At 43.4% G+C, this 21,554-nt stretch overlaps 3 protein-coding genes across 14 annotated transcripts in view; 1 reads left to right on the forward strand and 2 right to left on the reverse strand.

The window, feature by feature from the left end:
- The window catches only part of mapk8ip3 (mitogen-activated protein kinase 8 interacting protein 3), a 31,590-nt gene extending 26,045 nt beyond the window's left edge, over positions 1-5,545 (reverse strand). For all 10 annotated transcript variants that reach the window (XM_079565209.1, XM_079565213.1, XM_079565211.1 and 7 more), the window contains exon 1: positions 4,674-5,545. In XM_079565209.1, coding sequence (XP_079421335.1) covers positions 4,674-4,979 — 306 coding nt within the window. In that variant the 5' untranslated portion in view covers positions 4,980-5,545. The remainder of the gene's footprint in view (positions 1-4,673) is intronic.
- Positions 5,546-6,163: 618 nt separating this feature from the next.
- On the reverse strand, positions 6,164-10,611 carry jpt2 (Jupiter microtubule associated homolog 2). The gene is made up of 5 exons (XM_079564259.1): positions 10,458-10,611; positions 9,564-9,712; positions 9,296-9,450; positions 7,359-7,389; positions 6,164-7,282 (listed from the first exon to the last, which is right to left on the reverse strand). Exons 1-5 carry the CDS (start codon positions 10,511-10,513, stop codon positions 7,047-7,049), a joined length of 627 nt encoding a protein of 208 aa, XP_079420385.1. The 5' UTR covers positions 10,514-10,611; the 3' UTR covers positions 6,164-7,046.
- A 551-nt stretch (positions 10,612-11,162) lies between these two features.
- Positions 11,163-21,293, forward strand: cramp1 (cramped chromatin regulator homolog 1). 3 transcript variants are annotated; one of them, XM_079565234.1, is made up of 20 exons: positions 11,163-11,258; positions 12,745-13,121; positions 13,600-13,796; positions 13,872-14,025; positions 14,226-14,309; positions 14,415-14,463; positions 14,544-14,629; positions 15,150-15,273; positions 15,374-15,455; positions 15,577-16,491; positions 16,573-16,744; positions 16,837-16,997; positions 17,080-17,154; positions 17,244-17,325; positions 17,476-17,583; positions 17,696-17,853; positions 17,932-18,118; positions 19,295-19,456; positions 20,032-20,177; positions 20,257-21,293. In XM_079565234.1, the coding sequence occupies exons 1-20, from the start codon at positions 11,254-11,256 to the stop codon at positions 20,365-20,367; spliced, it is 3,435 nt and encodes a 1,144-aa protein (XP_079421360.1). In that variant the 5' UTR covers positions 11,163-11,253; the 3' UTR covers positions 20,368-21,293. The 3 variants fall into 3 exon arrangements, with proteins under 3 accessions (XP_079421360.1, XP_079421358.1, XP_079421359.1); XM_079565232.1 differs by lacking the exon at positions 11,163-11,258 and adding an exon at positions 12,228-12,365; XM_079565233.1 differs by lacking the exon at positions 11,163-11,258 and adding an exon at positions 12,228-12,365 and having other exon boundaries at positions 20,050-20,177.
- The last annotated feature ends 261 nt before the right edge of the window (positions 21,294-21,554 follow it).

Consider the following 21,554-nt stretch of genomic DNA (forward strand, 5'->3'; position numbering starts at 1 on the left):
AGCTCGCAGTTTTAATTCAGTTCATATTATGGTGACAAACTGGTGCACTCAAGGCTGCTTTTTGTTATTATTTTTTAATATCCATAGTGGCCAAAGGGAGGTTGATATGACATTACTTCACTGCTCTGCATTAGAATGAAGAAACTAATAGGGCACGCACTAGGGCTAAACGATATTGTAGTACCATGCGATACAGCTGTACAATATCACGATATATTATTGCGATATCTCACATTTCAACGCGATATGTTCCATTCTAATCAAACACAAATCGTAAGTAACTCGATTTTGAGCAAATTGTGTCAAAAGAAGACCTAAAAAAACATCAGGCCGAGTTTGTAAAAAAAAAAAGTGTGGATCTCAGTCGGATGAAGACTGCAGTGATGTTGTGATATATTGTGGCTTCCTGAGATACGGATATTGCATCACCTAATATCGCAATACTATATTTTTTGCGATATATTGTGTAACGGAAGTTTCTGAGTGTCAAAGCAAATAAAAAAGAATGTAGGATTGCTGTGACATCACCCGCATACCCCCTACACTAATGATATAAGCGTGCACGGCTTCCCTAAAGCCTTGCGTGGCTTGTTTAGTCTGCGCTCACATTACTATGTTAACCACACTTACATACTTAGATATGGTCTGAGTCATGGGCTGAAAGCTTCTGGAGAGACACAAATGGAAGTCGCATGAGGAGAGGGTGTGAAAGCGGATAAATCTGGCATCCAGTTATAGCAATGTGTGAGCACAGAGTGAAGACAGAAAACATACTGAGGAAATACTATGTTTACTTTACTTCACTTTTACCTTGATTGCTAAATAACCTCCTGACAGATATTGCAATTGAGATTAAATCGATTAGACACATAGAGACAGATGGATTATTGTTCTTGTAATATAATGTGACACAATATTCATCTCCCAGAAAGCCACATTGTAGAAAAAACGCATAGTAACTTGGCTTTTAGTCGTGACTTTCCTATTTTCCCAATTTTTAACTCGTTTTGACACATTTTGATGAAAATCAAATGTGCTTAGATGGGTCGAACTGTGTTGAAATGGTTTCGTAATGGTTTTTTGTGCGTAACGTGACCAAAGCGCCACCCGTCGCCATATTGGATAATGTTTCAAATGCAAATAATGCCAAGCTGAAACTGCCATTCTCACTGCCCTTGTTTTTCTTACTGTCACAGGGAGGCAACAGGAATTACTTAGTTTTACAAAGTATTTTGCCTAAAATTCTAACTGTGATTACTAACTGAACTGCTTAAATGGTTAGACTAAAATATTTTGTCTTAATTTTAGTCAGTTATTTTTGACGACTAAAATTGGACTAAAACAAAATTAAAGGTTTCTCATGAGACTAAAACTATGACTAAAATGTCCAGATATTTTAGTCGACTAAAATAAGACTAAATTTAATGAAAAGGAGAGACTAAAATCATCCAAACTTCTATTGACCATCTGAAAGAACCTCAGATCATGTAAATTCTCTGTCAAAGGATCAGCTCTGAGCTTTGTTCATGTGGGAGCAGCTCCATGAAGCAAAAGACCTGGATTAAATATGATTATAATGAATATTATCAATGCAAAGTCGACTAAATTAGTCTTAATTTTAGTCGACTAAAACTAGACTAAAATTGAAAAGATTTCTTCGATCAAATCTCGACTGAAATTAAATTACATTTTAACATTGGTACTGACATAATGCAATATCAAAAGTCTTCTGGTGACTGAAAGGTGTTGTGTAAATGTTTGAAACTTTCGGTGTGTATGGAAGTGTTGCTGGCAAAAAAAAAAAATAGTTTAATCATGTAATTTCAAACTTTTAGCGATAGATATTGATCGTATTTTAAGTCCATGGAAAGCTGTCTGTTATCCGCCAAAATGGTGCTGACTCTCCTGCGTTGCCATGGAGATCAACTGCGATACGTCACTTTTAATGAACCGATACTGCAATAATATCATTATTGTAGGACACGACTGAGCCATTTCGTCACACTGTGCAGCTTTGATACATATAGACAGATTTAGCCTCAGCAGAGGAGTACATCGCCTAAACAATTCCATCCATTGTGAGTATTTGTAATAATTGCAACTATTAAAACTGTGAAAAATCGATTTGACCGGCCCTTCTGCACACAAACCAAATAACCTTTGATGTGAGTTGACAGGCGGTTTTGAGCTGTGTGCGGACCATTAGCCGGGGTCTAATAACCTTGTAACCTGAGCTTCTCTCTCTGTCTTGTCGCTGTTGTGCGGTGGAAGAGGGCGTGTTATTGTTTTGCTTCAGACTCTGATTCTCTCACTGGGCCTTTTGTACCACACCGCCGCTCGCCTAAATCTGTGCCTGTTTCTCCTCTCGCACCAAATAATCACATTTAAGCTGTCTGTGGTATTGATTTACCCCGGTGCCCTTCCCCCCGCACTGTGTTTTCACTATATTTGTGGTAATCATGTGTGCGCAAGAGTTGATTTGGCTAAACGGCCACATTTGAGAGGAAAATGTACCGCGGTGAAGCTTAAACTAAGTTGCTTGAGTTGGGGATGTTTTGCTTCGGAAAACGGAAGTTATGGTACGATGTGAACACTAACTGGATGACCGAGAGCTGAAATATGAACCGCTAAGCTAATACAAGAATCACAAGTGTTTCCAGATCATGTTTGTGGAAGTCTGAACTACAGGGCGAGCAGGTTTGAAACATAACAACCGCCCGTGGATCCAGGATGTGTTGTTATTTGCAGATGATATTATTATACAAACTAAATACCTTTAAAGCTGCGATAAAAAACAATAGTTCTCAAACTGTGGTACTCGGGCTTCTTCAGGCGGTACTCAGGGTCGTCTTAAAGAACACTTAGGTATACTTTCAAAATGCACCTATGTTTAGGTTTTTCCTAGTTTAGGCATTTGTCAAATTTAGATCTATTCTATCTATTCTAAAGATGAACTATGCGACTTTTTGTGTAAAAAAAAAAAAGATGATATTTGTGTGTGTTTGACCTTTCAGTGACACAGTGGCTGTGTGGGTGGTTAGCTTAGCGCCTTTACTCTCCATCCCGGTGGCTCCTATGATGCTTCAGGATCCATTTCATTTCCATGGAAATGAAAGGGGGGGTATTATGCAAAATCGACTTTTTCAAGCTTTACATCATGTTATTATGTCATTCCCTCATTAAAAACATGCCTGAAGTGTTGCCTTGGCACATTCACGTATTTTTGAGTAATCTGTAAAAACTCTGATGGCGGCCATTTTAGGGATAGGTTTGCCTGAGTCCTCCTAGGAACGCCCCCACCTCCTGGAGACGCCTCCGAGCTTTCGTCACCAGCCGAGTAACCAACCACTGCTCCTCAGCAGAACCCCCTCCCCACTGATGCCACAGACAGTGTGTGGAGGGGGCGTGTCTGAAAAGGTCAGAGGTTCTTAAAGAGACAGAGGCCTATTTCAAGACATTCACTACAGCCATTTTGAGAGAGACATTTTATACAAGGCAGTTATTCTAATTTACTGCATTTACAGACCAACAGAAGGTTTGGTCATCATTGTAGTGTGGTATAGACTAGTTCTATGGGATTGAAAAAAGCATAATACCCCCTCTTTAAGATTTTTGGTAGGTTTTCGGAATGGAATGTAAACGTAACCATGGATACAGATCAATCAACAGTGAAAAACCTACAAAAACTATTGATCCTGGAGCGTCCTACAGTAAAGGCACTACGCTACCCACCCAAACATCAGCTTTTCTTTTTTTAATCAAAAGTTGCATAGTGCACCTTTAAGTTCAGCTGGTGTGAAAGGTTTGAGAACAACAAGTCATTCACTGTCAAATGACAAGGTTGACTGCAGCCAGCAGCAAAAATGGGAACAAGGTGAGAGGAACAAAAAAGCTAAGCTGTGAGTAACTCTCGAGACTCTTTTGGGAACAGTCACCCTCACATTCTGTTTATTTCATTATATAAATGTAATACTTTTATAATAAAACTTAAAAGATTTGACTGCCCATTTATCCTTATGTTTGCATAGCTATTTCTTGGTATTTGCATATATGGCACCAGCAGAATGGCTATGCAAATATCACACTGTCAACTGTAAATAAACATATCCCAACATAGAAGTCAATATGGCAATTACAGATAAGCTGTTATTAATCTTTCCTTTTTCTTTCATAATTTCATGTACAGGTTTGCTTTTTTAAAATGTTTGCAGTACAATTCTGGCAAACACTGTTAACTAAGACATGTTGCATTCTGTTTGCTACTTTTTAATTACTTTCTTGTGTATATAGAGCATCATGTATAGAAATAATAAGCATTGCGTGTACTGCTGACCTTTACATGGCCTTTCTAACTGATTACTGTCTGCAGAGTGTTTTTGGACTCACACAACCTTTTAGAAAATTGGATGAAACTGATGAGTGCGTTTGAGAGTGTTATTTACAATCTATCTAAGTCTATGAAATGACAGTAGCATCACCAAACCTCTAGTGGTACCAACATAAGCTCCATCTGAAAGTCTGAAGCATCATATATAAGCAAAACAAGCCCATTTCACGTGTCTGAAGGCTATCACATGCGCATCGGTCCCCATGTGATGGTGGCCCCGAGCGCCGGATGCGGGATGGTGATGCGAGCGTGAGGCCTAGTCATGACTGTGGTGTTGTGAGCCCACCTCCTCCGCCTGTTTGCGCAGCGCTTTCTCCCTCTCGTACTGGGTGATGAGCTGCTCGTTGTCCTCCTTGAGCAGCTCCAGCTCCACGAGGTGCTCCTGGTTCTCCGTGAGCACCGCGTCCAGGTTCTCCAGCACGTTGACCACCAGCGGCATCAGCTCCTTCACCACCTCCTCGTCGTAGCTGCGGATGAGGCGCTCGAACTCCCGGTAGATGGTGCTCGCCAGGCCCGACACGCGCTCCGACATGACAGTCCCGGAGCCGTAGTCGTCCTGGTACACCACCTCGTCCAGCTGCAGGTCCATCATGCTGGCGGCTGCGGGGTGCGAGGATGAGGCAGGAGGAGGAGGAGGAGGAGGCGCGCAGTTGTCAGGCCTAGAAGCGGTGTTGGAGGTGTCTGTAGGATGGGGGAATCCGCGGATAAATAAGCACCAGGACTAAGTCATGTTCACCAGTGACAGGCCGGTAGGGGAACGGTCACTGCTGCTGCCGGGCTGGAGACAGTACCTCGGTCTATCGGAGTGAAGGTGCCGCTATTCCCGCTCTGTCCAATTGAACTGAGTCCATGTCTCGAGACCAAATGTCTTCGTCGTTATTGCACCTGCCCCTCAGCTGCAGCCATGGACCCCAGCCATTACAGGCGGGGAAATAAATAATGAAATAAATAGCTGAATAAATAGGTTTCGCCCTCACTAAAGCAGGAGGCCGCTCATACGAGCCGGTAGGTCCATGTTTCCGTTCCCCTTCGAGCGGGCAGCCGATGCTGCCGGGCGAGGGTTGGTGGTGATAATGCCCCGCTGAGGGAGAGGCTCTACCTCCGCTTCAGATGGAGCTGCTCCCTGCTGCTGACAGACTCTCTGACGTCACTCCGTCCGTAGCGTCAATGCGTCAACTCAAGCTCGAAACGGAAGTGCATCTGATTCAAAATACTGCTGTGCACGAGCATTCCATGTGCAGGAGTTTGGCCACACATGAGGGAGATTCCTAATGATCCTTCAGATAAAGCAAAAGGCCTACCAACTCCTTGCACTGTAATAACCAGTGTTATAGATAAGTTATTAACAGTACAATAGCATAACCTTTAGTTGAGAAATAAACACAAAATCAACATAAGAGCTGCAAACTTTGGTTAACTAGTCATATATATGTGATTTGACAATTGACAGTGACACATAAGAGCGACCATCTTATTTTGAAAGAAGAGGTCTCTATTTTTGCAATTTGACAGTACCCGTCAGCTACCTAAATTTGTTTTCAATAACGAGTCGGTTACTATAGAAAGCATGAAGGAAAAAAAGCCTTGTTCCCCTTTTGGTTTAAATTTAGCTCACGAAGATGGCTCATTGTGAATCATCAAGTGTTGTGGCTGCTTGTTTTCATCTTGTCAGTAGGGGGCAGTGGCGCACCAGCAGTTATTACATGTTAATAGAACATATTAGAGAAAAGAATCAAAGAGCATCATTAACATCCTCACGTTGACCATTTGAACTTTATCAAGAGTCTCAGAACAAGAGCAGTTAATCACAAAAATCATTGAAAACAACTTTATTGCAATTTACAAGAGTCTTTCTGCTGAGTTCGTTGCTGGCCAAGGTAGCGCCCCAAAACCATTCATGTGTATATACAGTCTTGTATGGTGATCAGAAAAGTCCACTGTATGGCAGGTGGTTAAAGCACTGTCTTCAGTTGTTTTAATTTAAAACATAAACAAAGGCCTACCCAAAGTAAGAACTCACTTTTACAAAAGCAGAAATGTACCTGCAAAATATAACATTCAGCCAAAACTCGAACTTAAGGAATTGTTTTTGACATTTGGATTCAGTTGATTTGTCTTTGACTTTTGGCCGGTGTCAACAAACTGTCGCTCCATCAACAAACGTGACTCAAACTTACAGCAAACGCTATTAAAAGGGGAGAACGCGGACAATTTTGGTAAGGCCTTTGGCAATATATTCTTCAACATGCATTTATTTTGAGAAACAATCAACTTGCACATAGAAGCAAAACTAGTAAAAACGTTTTAACCTTTTTGGATTTATTTCCCCAACCTTTTCTTAATCCCAAAGTCCACGAACTTTGTAACCAACCAAAAGAATTAAGGCAAAATTGCACTTTAGATATACAACCAGGATTGTCTTCATAAACCATTTTCAATATCGGATTGTGCTGTGATTTTATCAGACGGACACACAGGTGGATGTTGAGACTGGTTTGATAAAGTAATTAATGGACAAGGCCCCAGTAGAGAAACTTAAGTGCGAGTGGTTGAGGCAAACGGAAAGACAACACTCCTGTGATGTTACGACAAACTTTGGGACTAGGATGTTGGAATGAAAGAAGATTACAGATGATCAAATCAGGCAGGAGCGGTGAATTCAGTAGAAAACTACGCTCGACTTTCCTCCAGGGGGGTTGAGGACTCGGTTATGAGCGCGAGGTTTGGGGCCAAGATGGGGCTCATGATTCTTCGAAGCGTCGTCAGCTGTAGTTTCTGGGGTGGACAACGCAGGAGAAGGCACCTCTTTGGCTGGCTCTGGCTCTGGCGCTGGCGCTGGCGCTGGTGGCCGGGATTCTGCTTTTACTTCAGGCTGGCTCACTTTGGGCTTGGGTGCTTTGAGATAAAAGAGAAAGTCAAACTTTGTGGTCAAGTACGCACAGGCATTGATCTAATTGGAATTATAACTTACCAGGTGACTCCGGTCCAACAGTCAGATTGTCCTGAAAACATAGAACCAGAATTGGCAATTAACACACACACAAAAAAACATGTTATGCCATGCAAAAATAATTGCAATTCTAATGATTACAATACAAGATTTTTTGCAAAATCTTGTATAAATCTTGCAAAATATCCACGCTCCATGGTTTCTTATGTACAAGACATACTAACCCTGTAGTTAGATTCTTCAGATCTGTTCCAAAATACAAGTAATTTTTGTACAAGTTTAGCAGATCATATTTCCAGCTTTTCTCAAATGTTAATGCTCCTAGGCATGTTTACAGTGTGCACAGTACGTGAAACGGCCCAACCTCATAGTTCAATCATCTCCTTAAAAGTCAAGCAAGTCATTGCTGTTATTGGGGAATCTTTGTAACCTGGCAAAAGCCAGATGGATGTTACTATACTGGTGTGCATAATATCACATTTTATTTGTATCGCAGCAACAGCAGCAAGATAGCGCACAAGGTACTTTCCAGAATTAACACTGAAGTCACAGCAGCATCAATAAAGCAGCAGTCGCTGGGTCAAAAGACAGGCTGAATGAGTTAACAGATTTGAAATCAGTGTTACTGGCTCCCTTCCTTTATTGTATATTAGTTTGTTGTGCACCTTACTTCCGTTTTCTTTCCACTATGTAAACTTCGCTGCTGTGGTCCGGCTGCAGTTGGTGGATTGTGTTTGGAGTCCTGGCTGGTGGTTGGTTCCTTTGCTGATTGGGGGAGCGTTGAAATAATTTTAACGCTAGAGCCATTACCGGCAGCGACCACCAACCACAGAACAAGATCTGACAGACACCTGTGCGTAATTGGCTCACGTACTTCAGCCGTGTCTCAAACCCCACCTCCATGTGCTCCTGCACGAGGGGGGCTGGCGAAGGAAGTAGAGCAAGCTGGGCCAAGGAGAGAGACTTTTTTTCCCCGCTTGGTGTGAGCACGGTGTAAAGGCCACACTTTGGAACATTAGTGCTGTGTCGCATTGTGTCAGTTATGACTGTGTGCGTCCAGGGACACTTGTTTCTCGTTATTCAAGTTATGTCTCTCGTTTTTGTGTCACTTGGTTTCTGTTAGGCCTATATGTGACACTCGATAACCAAAACAAAGTTACTAAGACTAAACAAACAAATTACCTTTTGTATAAAGCCTTTGGTTATTTTTGTTACTAAACATTTGCCTTTTACACTCCTTTTATTAAATTACAACTTTATTTATCCATTTTACATTATGTTTCTTTGTTACTTCCCTTCACCCTAGCAGAGCTGGGTTGTAACAATCAGCAACAGATCAGGTGTACTGGAAGAGAGTTCCACAACTTGGGGCCTAGAAAGGTCTCCTAACTTCTTGTATTTGGACATGGGGAGTGAAGAATCCTGACTGGCAGATAGTTACCAGTTCGGTGAGATAAGCCAGAGCCAGACCACTAATGGCCCTAAACACAAATAACAGGACCTTAAACTGCTCCCTGAACCGGATATTGATATTGAAGACTTCTGTTGAAATTAGTCTGAAAAAGTACTTTTAGCAAGCACTCCCTGCTGATTAGTTCAAGCCAGTCACTGTCAAAACGTAGTAAAACGATAGAAAGTCCATTACCTGTAAAGTTTAAAGTGTTTATACTTTTTCCAAGTGTGTAGCATCATACATCATACATATTTTGGTCGGCAAATGTGACAGCCTCCTAATCTTGGTAATTCAATCTAATTAGCAGGTGCTGCACAATAGATATTTGTGTTTGTGTGAACTCTTTCTCAGAACAATCCAGCTTGCAGCACAAGGTAAAACTCTTCATGCTTCTGATAACGCAACAGAACACAAAGGAAATACTGCTTTTGGAGAAATCAGACCAAGTAAAAAGTAGCAATATTTTTTTTTACAATTTCCCCCATAATTCTAGCTAGGAAGATACCTTTGGCTTATTGGGGTGGGCTCGACTGGGGCTTTGGACCGGCGTGGAGTCAGCTGATCCAAATAAGCCGGCATTCGTGGGTCCACCTGGAGGTACGGGCTTCTGAGGCTGAACTGGAGGTTCAGGTGTTCCAAAAATATTACTACTCTTTCCACCTAAGTGCCAGTTCAAAAGAGTGTTAAGAGTGCAAACAACTTGAGGCAGATAAAGAGAAAACAGCATTTATTTATTTATTTTTATCTTTGGCAAGTATGAGATGTAACATCACCTGGAGGATTTGAGCGTTTAGGAGCACTCCGAGGCTCTTCAGGAGGAGCGAACACTGAAGATGCCATCTTGTTGGGCCTTCGAGCTGCTGCATCATCCTCATAGCCACCAAAAAGGTTACTCGACCCACCTCCAGGAGGCCTTAACACCCTGTAAAATTGGTTATTGGTTTGAATTAACTAACACAACATCAACAATGACACAAAACAAACTACACAATTATAAGTCACTTGTGTTAATTTGCTTTTTTGTTGTTTTGTATTATTGTCATTATCAATTCGTATAATATTTTTGTTGTAATTTCAGCAGACTGTATTATCGGAGAAAATGTTGAAATCTTATACGTGTTACGCACTTAGCTTGGTGGTAGTAAAGTCTGACATAACGTGTTGTTTCACAGCAGAAGCCACGCAGAACCGCCACACGTCAGAATGAGAGGCTTTACGTTAATGGGTAGCAGACACTTGGGGCAAAAACATGGCCCAAAATATTAACAGTGAGTTTTACGCAGGGTGACATTTAGTTGCATCATAGAAGATGAATAAACTACTGTTAAAGTGTCCTTCACATGACCCGATAGTACGCAAACAAAAACAGGACTTTGTATTATCTGGGTTTGAAATGTTTCACTTCCGCAACAGACAACGCCTGCTCAGTTAGCATTAGCTCAAAGCTAACAACTGACGTTGAAGTTTAGCTTCTTGCACTTGATCAGGACGACACATATATGCATGCACAGTGTATATCATTTTTACAAGAATGACATGTTTGAAAGACTCCGGGAGATTTGTTGTCAGACTTGCGCCAAACCATGTTACTTTTAACGATATTCTCAAGAGACTCACTTAGCTACGAAACGGTCATATTAATTTTAACGGTGATAAATGTGTATTACCTCGAGCTTGGCTTTGTGCCTGCCTCTAGCCCCTGAAACATGTTTGTTGAAGTCATCTTGGCTTTATATGGAGCTAAATTTCCACGAACTTCTGCCAGCTAGACACTAGCTCCTCCAGCGCGTGCCCGACCGAACAACAGGAATGTCCGCCGCCCCGCGGCCGCAGAGGGATATAACACGAGCCCGGCCAATCAGCCCACAAGGGCGCGCTCCATCCCGGCTCCGCCATCGCCCGATGCAGATGTGCTTGACAGACTCTATACAGGGTGTCGTTTCAATCAACGGGTTTTCAAGCAAAATATATATATATTAGCTGTGAACTCACAAATAAGAGAGTCCAGAATGAAATGAAGAAAACACTTAAAGCTTAATGAGATCATGTCCTGATTTATCGGGTAGCCTAGAACAATCGACCAGGGGGTTGGCTTTAAAAAACATGTATTGTTTGAATAATAATTGCGATACAAAATAATAACGTGGTTTCGTAGTGCATTGACTCGACCGGGGGGCATATACACAGAGCTCTGGCCCTTTAAAAGAAATATCAAAGCGATTGGCCTTTTGGAATTTATTTTTACTAATAATTGGTTTTACAATCTATCAATCAAGTCTTCATGTCCCGCCTCTGTCCCGGCTGAGCCAATCGCAGAGTTTGTTTTCGAGTTGTAGTGGGCGGGGTCACAGCGCGTGGAGGCACAGCAGGAACTGTCAGTGAGCAGCACAGGGGCAGCACAGGAGCAGCAGCTGAACAACTGAGCGATGCTAGTGCTGGCCTCGGGTGGATTCAACCTTCCAGATGAGGTAAATACAAAACCCTTCACTGTCTGCTTTAGTTTACACCTTTCATGTTCAGCTCTTGCCGTGTTTACGTGGCCGTAGCGTTAGTTTGTGTTAGTTTGTGTGTCGCCTCACAGGCAGAGCTGCAGCCATGATGCTAAAGCAGTGCAGCACATGCAAGCACTCGTTTATGGCATCTGTCATAAAATGCTGAGGTTCTTTGGGAAGAAGAAAACAAGATCACAAAACCAAGACACATGCAATGCATCTAAGTTTGTCCTACAGTAAGACTATAATGCGAGTGAAATAGAGCTGTAACATTTGGATAATGAAACACATCTACTTTTGCCTGGTTTTACAGTAAGAACAATCCAGCTCAATCATCGTCCAGTAACAGGAACTGCATCACATTAAATATACAAACATTTCAAAGGGTTGAGCTCCTGTGCAGTAGTTTGGTGAAAGAGTTCAGATTTGTCCTTTGGTGTTTTCACATCTAGAGGAACCCAGAGTTAGAGGTTTTTATGTTTTCTCATGCTGACATATGCTCACAATATTCTGCTTGAATGGACTGTGAGTTGAGAGGATGTACTTTCTGCTGGATGGACTAAATATATTACATTACACATCAGATAGCTAATGGAAATTCACGTTCAACTAAAGATAAACGCTATCAGATCCTGTCAGGCTAAGTGTTGTTGCAATAGTGGGTGATAATAGCAAGTTTATTAATTTGATGGTTGTTTTGTAGGCAACATAACTGTGGCAGGAGAAGTCCCTCTTGAATGTGGTTTTATCAAAGCATCTGCTGGTGTAATTACATCAGCTGGGCAGATAAGTGCACACAGACAATATGTAGCATTTCTGCGGTGTTCAGTAATGCCTTGATATGTGTGATTGTCTTTAAATTGATGTTTGAACAGAGCTATTGAGTAATGTTGTTGCTGATAGAAAACTGTTGAACTGCGCAGAGTTGAGCTCAGTCGAGGCTGGAACAAGGAGAGAGCAGAAAGCGGAGATATTGCCCAGGGTTTATTATGCTTAATTTGCTCAATATTTGGCTAACAAACCAGTCGGATCCATGGTGAAGAGAAAGAAACCGTCGTCTATTACAGAAGAGCATGAATTTGGGTAAAATTGCCAATGAAAGAAACACTTTATTTAGAGGTCGAAATCACCGAGCGGTTCTCGTTGTCGTTTCTGCAGGGCGCTTCAGCGAAAAGTGTTCGCATTTCAATTTAGTTCAAATCCTCTCGCGTTTCCCCTCAGTTGTTGGAGAAAAACGCGCGGATAGACGCAGTGCTTTGTTAGTAAACTGCTTTTGCAGCTTTATAATTTTTACTTGGCCACATTTGATACAAATTTTTGGTGTTGTTTTGTCGGGACGAGAGGGGATTTGAAACAAACAGTGGCGGCCATGTTGAGACACAGCGAACGCTGTCTTTAGAAGTTAATTTTGGCCATTGCTTTGCTCACAACGTGACAATTTGTCTCTAAATGTGTTTGGCAGCATGACGGCGGGCTCTCGGGAGGGGATCGGTGTCGATGGAGACGGGAATCCGTCTAAAAAGCCCGAAGGTTGCGCCGAGGAGGAGAGCGGAGAGCAGGCGAGCGAGGAGCTCAGTACAAAGGGAGACGACGGAGTGGAAAGTCTTAATCCATCAACAACTGCTCTGAACCCCGGCCCAGCTCCTGTCCATCCCGTCTCTCCCCCGAACCGAACCGGGCCCAGCTCGACCCAGCTGCCGCTCTCAGCAGCCGAGCCCGCACAGACCTGCCCAGACCAACATCATTTTCTACGTTCAAGCGTCCGACCCCCAAGCAAACGCATACGGAAGGATTCAGTCAGCTCGTCCATCAATGGACATGGCGGGGCAAAAGCGAAAGGTACTGCAGGTGACCCGAAGAGGAGCACACGTGCACGGGACAAATGTGTCAGCACTGGGAATAGTATTTCGGAGTGTTTGTTTGCACGGGGGCGAACTGTAGGAGTGCTTTGCTCACTGTAGTAGGCTGTTCCCTCTGGGCCCAAACACCCTCACTTCAGAAGCTTCTCAAACTTTAGGAACTAGTCACTCGCGTTGAAATGTTGACTGAGCACACATTTAACCATAATGCCTGCATTATTCAGCTTTACATTTGACTAATTCATATCAATGGTATTGATTAGGCCTACATTAAATGGGCACATTTAATGCACATTTAAATCTATCATTTATGAGACAAGATAAGCACATTTTTTGTTTTCTTCATTGACATATTACCTTCTCACACATTTCTGTGCATCATCTTGTTGTCACAGCTATGCAACAAAAAGAAAAATAAATTTAAAACAATTTAACTGGTGCATTTTCCTGACATACAGGAGCAGAGAACGGCTCTTCCCAGGCTGCAGTCGGACAGTCTGGAGCTGTGGCCAGCTCCACGGGCTCATCCAAGGCGTCCAAGGGCCAGGGCTCTGTGGAGAAGGACGAGCAGGCGGGTAACCAGAAGCGTGCCCGGCGGCAATGGGAGTCCTGGAGTGCAGAGGACAAAAACAGCTTCTTCGAGGGGCTCTATGAGGTAGGGGAAGGAACGCTCAAAATGTCAGATATGAAAATGGGAATTTTCTTTCATCTCCTCATCTCTGACCTCCAGCATGGGAAAGACTTTGAGGCGATCCAGAACAATATTGCAATGAAATACAAGAAGAGAGGCAAACCAGCAAATATGGTGAAGAACAAGGAGCAGGTGCGACACTTCTACTACCGCACCTGGCACAAGATCTCCAAACACATTGATTTTGCCAATGGTGAGTCCTCCTTTGGGTTTCCTTGTACACTTTCTGTTTGTATTGTTATTCACACTGGTATGCAGGCTTACTCAGTTTTGCATTATTAGACAAATGAGATAAGATGTATTCCTTACTTAAAGTAGATGATAGAGTCATGTTGTCTTTAAATGACGTGTGCGTCGTGGTTACTACAGTGACATAATGTTGCTACTCCTCAGCATACTCCCGTGTGTTGAAAAAGTCTTCTCAAGAACTCTACGGTCTCATCTGCTATGCTGAGCTTCGCAAGAAAGTTGGTGGAAGTAAGTACTTGCTTTTCAAATGTAATACAATATAACTGAATGTCACCACTTTGTGGAAAAAGCAACATCACCAATGAGAGTCAATCTTGTGCTTTGTTTTTATAGTGATGGATGACAAGAATGTAGCAAAGCTCAATGAACTCATTCAGCAAGGGTAAGTAGCACAGAGAGGAAAAGAGTGATGTTTACAGCACAGATTTTAAGATTGATTAATTTCTCTCTGCAAATAACAAGGGCCACGACCGTGCGCTCCAAGGGGAGGAACTTGCGAATTAAAGCGCCAATGTGCCGGGCCCTGAAGAAACTTTGCGACCCAGAAGGTAAGAGTGTGCGTGCACAATAGCAAGTGCACACAACATGCACATTTATGAAATGCAAACTCAGATCACTCTGATGCCAGTCGACAAATGGTCCAGCTGCAGTAACTGAGGGTTCACACCCAGGAGCTGAAACATGCTGTGAAAACTCACAGCTTATGGACAGCTTGAGTTTGGAATGCGATACAGTGCTATGCACTGCCATGCTTTTATTTGACAGGGACAGTGCACAACAACACATTGACCAGGACAAAGTCAGGAAAGATGCTCGGTGCCAGGTTATAGTTAGAAAAGCTAATCTACACTTGAGCACTGCAGCTGCACCACAATCCTCACTGCATGGAAGCCTGCAGCACCAGGAGCTTTAGTGGTAATGATGAGAGTGTGTGGGCCAGTAGCATCACCATAGTAACTTTGTGGGAGCAAGTGAAGAGTAAATGCTCCAGAACAAAAGCTTGATCACTCAAAGACTTAATCCTAGTGTTACTGTAATGTATTTATTGAACGTGATTCATATGTGCAGGTGTCAGTGACGAGGAAGACCAGAAGCCTGTGCGTCTGCCCCTGAAGGTGGCAGTAGAGCTCCAGCCGCGCAGCTCCTACTCCTGGACGCGAGTTCAGAGCCTGGCACACAACCCTCGGCTCAGGTCTGTGCCAACAGTTTATATTTGTCATTCTGTACAGAACCCTGCACTTATGAGTCTGCCAAGCTCAATCTCTCTGACTCTTGAGCATAATGTGTTTCAGAATGGTTGTGGACCTCCATCGGAAAGTCTCCAGCCTGATTGAGTACTTGAAGCAGAAGTGGGCATATCAGGACCAGTGGATTGTATCCTTTTACATCCAAGGAAGCTGATGTTGACCAGAGATCACTGTTGCCAAAGCAACTGAGAATATCTGAAAATATTCATCAATGTTGTTAATGTTGTCCTTAACTCAAATGTACCCAGCTTAAGAGTCTTATGGAGCGTGAAGCTCTGGAAGGAGGCCAGTCCACAGCTTCTCCCAACAAATCTCAGCAGGATGAGCTATTCCTCTACCCAGCTGAGAGCAGCACACTGACCACACTGCCTGGAGTGGCACGTGTAGTGCACTCTAAAGCCTTCTGCACAGTACACTGGCTTGAAAGTGGTAAGAATCGTCCTAATAACAAGGAGCTTCCTGCTGCCCAGATGCTGGGTATTCACAGCACCTCATCACGCCCTGGTTCCAAGTCTGGAAAAGGTGGCGCTCCTGCTGGGAGTGCAGCTTCAGGCAGTGCACAAGGAGAAACCAAAAGGACTGAGCCCGTCAGCGCCGAGCAATCACCGGATTGTTCTGCAAAGCCAGAGGAGCAGAAGCCTCAAGCTGTTCCGACTGCCTCTCGGCTCTTTTTGTCCCTCCAGGAGGAGGGACAAGAACTTTCTCATGGGGAAAAGGAAAAACTTACCAGCGTACATACAAATGGGAGCATTTTGGACTCTAAAGTGTTGGACAAGCTGGGTAACAACACCAGCAGCTCAGAGCAGTGCAGAGAGGAACAAGGCGTTATAACGTCCTCTCCAGAAGTGAACCGAACTCCTCCAGCCAAAGCCTTGTTACCCGAGGAGGGGGGGCTTCAGAGCTCCTCAGCCAAAGAGCGGACAGTGGAGCATATCCGAGAGGAGGGCTGGAGCATCAGAGACACCGACACCGTGACTCTGGCAGAGCTGTACCTCATGTTTGGAAAACCCAGTAAGCTTCAACTAGAGTATGATTGGCAGCCCGTCACTGCTCACATGTCGGGGAATGGACAAGCCACAGAACAAGCCAAGCCCAGGAGGATGAACGATGTGCTGCGCTGTTTGCTGAAGCTGGTGTCGACAGAGGTCAAACCTAAACCCCAGGTGAGCAGTTATAGTGGTATGGATTCTTTATGCTCCGTGTACATAATCTATTGCGCGCTGAAGGATTTATTTGCTCTTCAGGCTCCAGAGATGTGCTCCACCGCCACTTCGCCACTGAAGACTGCTCAGGAGGAACAAAGCCAGGCAGTCACACCTCCAGGAAAAACTCCCCTGCCGGGCACACGCAGCCCGAGCTTCAGTCGGCAGCAGAGCTCTGTCCGAGGGGCCAGGCTGCTGCACCATAATGCTTCAGGTATCTTTATTTTCACATTTACTTTGACCACAAAGACTGTGGAAAGACTGAAGTCCTCTAGGGTCTTTATCCAGTTGTTCTCTGCTTTACAGGCAGCCGTAGCCTGTCGCGCTCGCTGCTCGGCTCGGACTCTGAAGGCAGTGTTTTTGCAGTACCGACAACACTTCCTCCCAACAGCACTCGCCACAACAGGATGTTTTCGCCCAACAAAGAGGCCGAGCTGGCCCTAAAGCAGCAGCTGGACTCCATCAGTGTAAGGAAACACAAGGACTGACTCCTGCTCCGCTAATCCGCAAGATGCACACCTTAAATTCTGTTCCTCTTCCTCTATGCAGATGCAGTCAGATCTCTTCTTTTCGAGGCAGAGAAAACCTCGAAACCGACAGCTTCGGAAGCCCCTCGTGGTTCAGGTAAGACTGAGAATAAGAGAATGAGTATATAAATGTCATTAAGGGAGTTGTGTTAAAAACCTGGAGTTGACTCTTGATTGTGTCCACAGAGGACACTTCTGCCCCGAACCACAGGAGACACTCCACAGCATGTGTGCTCTTTTTCAATCCTCTCAAACTCCTCTGCCACAGGTACATTCTCCACCAGCTCCCATTATCTTCTTTGTCTTTACAATCCTGTCACGCAGTTCTCCAATGACTGAAATGAATACTGCGAAGCACCAATAGTTTAGTTTTTTATTATGAAAGTGCATCTAAACAGGACTTAATATTTCTCCTCAGGAACTGGATCATTTCGGCCGATACAGACGCGCCTTACTCCGGCTCCTAGACCCGCTGTGTCTAAAGTCCCTGCTGTCTCCAGCTCTTCAGCAACTTCTACACTCTCAAGTATGACGAGCTAAGATATGATCAAAATAAAATGAGAACAAAGTCAATGATCAATTGAATGCTATACCTTTTGTACTTTTTTCATATCTTTGTGTTCCTTGTTGATTTCCAGGTGCTATAGACCTGGCGGCTAAATCTGCAGGCATCATTCCCGGCAGCACCTGTCCAGAGTTAGCGGCGTCCCCTGTGGAGACCAGCCCTCTGCTGAGCACGACACCCATCATGGAGCCTCAGCCGGAGTCTCTGCTTCTTCAGGACCATGCCCCAGAGGTGCGCTGTCTGCCAGGGGTCACGTCAAAGCGCTGTGTCCCTGGAACCCCAGTAAGCATGTTGATCTTACTTTGACAGAACGGGCTGCCTTCTCCCTCTCCTGAAGCAGCGGGTGGTGGAGACTCGCTCCTGTCGCCGCCCAGCGTGGCCTCGCTCCTGGACATCTCGCTTCCCGGTCCGCCCGAAGAGGCTCTGACCCCAGGAGAGCCTCAAACACACATCAGTGACTCCATCATCGAGTTGGCCATCAACTCCGCTCACTTTGGTAGGCACAAATGTTTGCTTTTTGTTGTGTTTGGATTTCTTATCTATCACACTAAAATGTTTCTGGCTGTAAAACAAACTTTGAGGAGCGTGAGTGACGGGCAGAGGTGGCTGATAACAAAGTCAATTTAAGTAGACTTCCTTAAATAGAGGTTTTGAGGATCTGTACTTCACCCGAGTAGTATTTTTGTTGAGAATGTATTACTTTTACTCCATTTGAAACATAAATATACTTTCTACTCCAATACATTTCTGTAAATGTTCCAAAGTAAAAGGTAAGGTTGGTGTTTTTAGTAAGTATAAAAAATGTGAAATGCAAACTCCAGAACAATTGACCTTTCATAGAACCCCACTCCAAAACAGTCACTGTCCAGTCATGCCTCATAGCAACCGTTGCTAATCGTTAGTGCTGTAAAGTGAGCTTTTTCCTTTCCGAAAGCCAGGGATAAAACAGGAGAGGTGCCTGCTAACTTGTAAGACGAGTTTCATGAGCCGTCATTACCGGATATTGTCACGGGGCTTTTGCAAGAGGTCAATGAGTGACGATATGCAGATGATAGATTAGGATGTTTTCTGGATACCGGAGTATTTTCTACAGCAAATACTTCAGTTAAGTAATTAATTGACTCAGCAACATTGACTTTTATTGGAGTAATATTTGACCAATAGTACCTGTACTTTTACTCAAGTATTAAATCAAGTACTTTCCTTTGTTTGTTATAATTTTGATGATTATGGCTTGCAGTCCATTTTTAAAATAATTAGAGATTTTCAATTTGGGGGTTTTACAAGCTGAGCCATAATAATCAAAATGATAACAAATAAAGAGCAAATCTCACTTTGCATGTAATGAGTCTATCATATATTAAGTTGAGTAACAGAAGTAAGTGCACTTTTCATGATATTCTAGTTATATGACGAGCACCTGTACTTTGCCCCCCCTGGTGACACATGGTGCGACCTGGTTTAGCGGTCAAGGGCTGACAAACTTGCAGCTTTCTGTCTGTCGATGAAATGAAACTCTATTTGCTCTCATCAGAAATAAGAGAAGTGATTATGTTTGCTGTGAATAATACAGGGATGTCACTGGCTTATATTGGGGTGAAGCTTTAGAAAGAACACGCTGTTGGGTCTCCAGGATAATTGTAAATACCAAAGCCTGTCTTTTGTGCGGCAGGAGAAGAGGCAGCTCTGTCCAAACTGACCAGCAGTGATGGGTCCAAGCTGTTGGCGCCCTCTCCCTCAGTCAGCCCGTCCCGCAGCTGGATGCCCTCTCCCAGTCATGACCCTCAGTGGTATCCCAGCGACTCATCGGACTCTACTCTGGGATGTCTACTCTGTGAGTATCCCAACACTCGGCTCCAAACTCACACTGTGCCACAACGACGACGACAACAGTAAAAGTATCTTATCTATTAATTTGGACAAGGGATGTTTATTAAAGTTATTAAAGCTTATTAAAGTTTCTCTTGATTTGATTTTTGACAGTTACCTTGTGTTTTTTCTTGTCACCCTGTTGGCTATTGGCAACAAAACATCTGATGGTTCTGTGGTGCCGTCCCAATATTTTTTTATATTTCAAGAGGGCTGCATCCCTCTGACCAGCTATTAACAATTTGTGACTTTTTTCAGACATTTTTTCCTTCCCATTTTGGTGAGGGAACATGGCTGCATAATAATTCTGCACACTTTATTCAGAGTGTGGAACTGCTTCACCAGTTTTCTCTCATTGCAAACATTTTTTACAGTTTGAAGTTTGAAAATGTGAACAAAAAATGGCAAAAAACTAATTAGTGTAATAATTCTGCAGTGTATACAGTATTTACACACACACAAACTAGTATTGTAGTCCGCTTGTACCCTTGTGACCTTTCCTGTAAGGTCTTCTAAAGATTCTCTCTAATCATTCTACAGCGAGTATGGTCTCTCCAGATAAAGGCCGCCGAAACGCCCTCACCCCATCTGGCCCGTCCAGCGGCACGGCACTACTCGGGCCCAGCCTCCTGGACTGCAACTCCCACGACTCCTTCCAGTCTCGCGGCCTTCCCGACGTCGCAGAAGTAAGAAGCAGCGAACATGAAACACGCGATTTGACAGACCTAGTTGTATCTTAACGCCAGGGATGTGGTGCACTTACAGGTGGACACTCAGCTCGCCTGCATGATGAGCGAGAGCAGCGTGGACTACATCGCCCGCTTCAACGACCTGGCCCAAGAGCTGGCCGTGACGGAGCCGCCCACGCCGCCGTGAGGAGACCTGACTGAAATGACGATCATCACTGAAGGAACAGCGGAACCGTTTCCCCCGCAGCCATCAATGTCCAGTTTGTCAATGTGCAATAAGATAACCCTGTTTTTATTCAGTTTCAGTGAAGCTGTTGTTTAAGATGAAACGGCAAGTCTACAAAGCACAACCTCATGTACAGCAAACGGAAATACTATGCCATATCAGAACAAAAGATTCTGTTCATTTTATATGTGAAGTCTAGCTACATTTTTCTATTGCAATTCCGCTCATACTTTGAAACACAGATTCAGCTCTACAGTAGAGAAGAGTAGTGATCGCTGCAAATGGTATAAAAGGTCAAAACATGCAACTTGTTTGGACATTTAGCGGCGGATTTGACAAAGTTTGCAGTTTTTCTCGATTGACAAGACACTAAATGGAGATAAAAGGGGAACAGACCTTTATTTGGAGCTGCGGTTTCAAGTTTTTGATCCAAGAGTGCTGTGTTTTGTGACTTGGATCCTAATTTTAAGGGGAAATAATAGTGTTGTGTTTTTGGAAGATCAAATGGTGTCCTATCAGTTGAGGAAAAACTGTATTCTAATGCTAAAAGGTAGTTTATCGCTAAAACTCATTGTTTTAAATAATTGTAACGCATGTAGTGGGCTTTAGAGTCACAGAAGAGGCTGTAACATTATCCAAGAACTAAATAGTTTTGTCTTTTAACGCATTTCTATACAATTGAAAGGTTAAAGTGGTCACAATAGCTAAGATTTTAACATTTGCAAAAGTGCACACAATCGATCTATTCAACATAGCGCTCTTGATTTTTGGCTTACTCACAGATCAGTTGACATTGTGTTTCGGGGACACTCCATTCTGTTCTATATTTCTCGTATACTACTGAAATATAAATCAAATATCGAACACTAAAGCCATATCCACACTCCCGGTTTAGACGGAATCACCAGTCACAGGATTTTCAAACTAAAGCTCTTGTATTTTATTTTGGTGCACTGAGAGCTTTGCTAATACATTTCATGTATGTAATAAATAGTTGTATTTGCAGTCATCCTGATGAAGGATTTTCTTTTGTACATTTACAAATCCATTATTTACTGCTTTTTGTATGATATTGTAAATAGTTGTTGGGGCTATTTATTATATTTCTGTAAAAAACGAGTGTGTCTTCTGTTAATAAGATGACTCTT

The sequence above is a fragment of the Gobius niger genome (genome assembly GCF_951799975.1).
Source record: "Gobius niger genome assembly, chromosome: 10".
Classification (NCBI taxonomy): Eukaryota; Metazoa; Chordata; class Actinopteri; order Gobiiformes; family Gobiidae; genus Gobius; species Gobius niger.

What these genes read in the sequence shown, in the direction of transcription:
- jpt2 (XM_079564259.1), bottom strand. Translation starts at nt 10,513, where the DNA reads ATGACTTCAACAAACATGTTTCAGGGGCTAGAGGCAGGCACAAAGCCA. An exon ending in CCCACCCCAATAAGCCAAAG is followed by an intron (nt 7,390 to 9,295) that starts GTATCTTCCTAG and finishes CTATGTTTTCAG; the next exon opens with GACAATCTGACTGTTGGACC. An exon ending in TGTTGGACCGGAGTCACCTG is followed by an intron (nt 7,283 to 7,358) that starts GTAAGTTATAAT and finishes TTTATCTCAAAG; the next exon opens with CACCCAAGCCCAAAGTGAGC.
- cramp1 (XM_079565232.1), top strand. Translation starts at nt 12,316, where the DNA reads ATGGTGAAGAGAAAGAAACCGTCGTCTATTACAGAAGAGCATGAATTT. An exon ending in CATATCAGGACCAGTGGATT is followed by an intron (nt 15,456 to 15,576) that starts GTATCCTTTTAC and finishes AAATGTACCCAG; the next exon opens with CTTAAGAGTCTTATGGAGCG. An exon ending in TACTCTGGGATGTCTACTCT is followed by an intron (nt 19,457 to 20,031) that starts GTGAGTATCCCA and finishes ATCATTCTACAG; the next exon opens with CGAGTATGGTCTCTCCAGAT.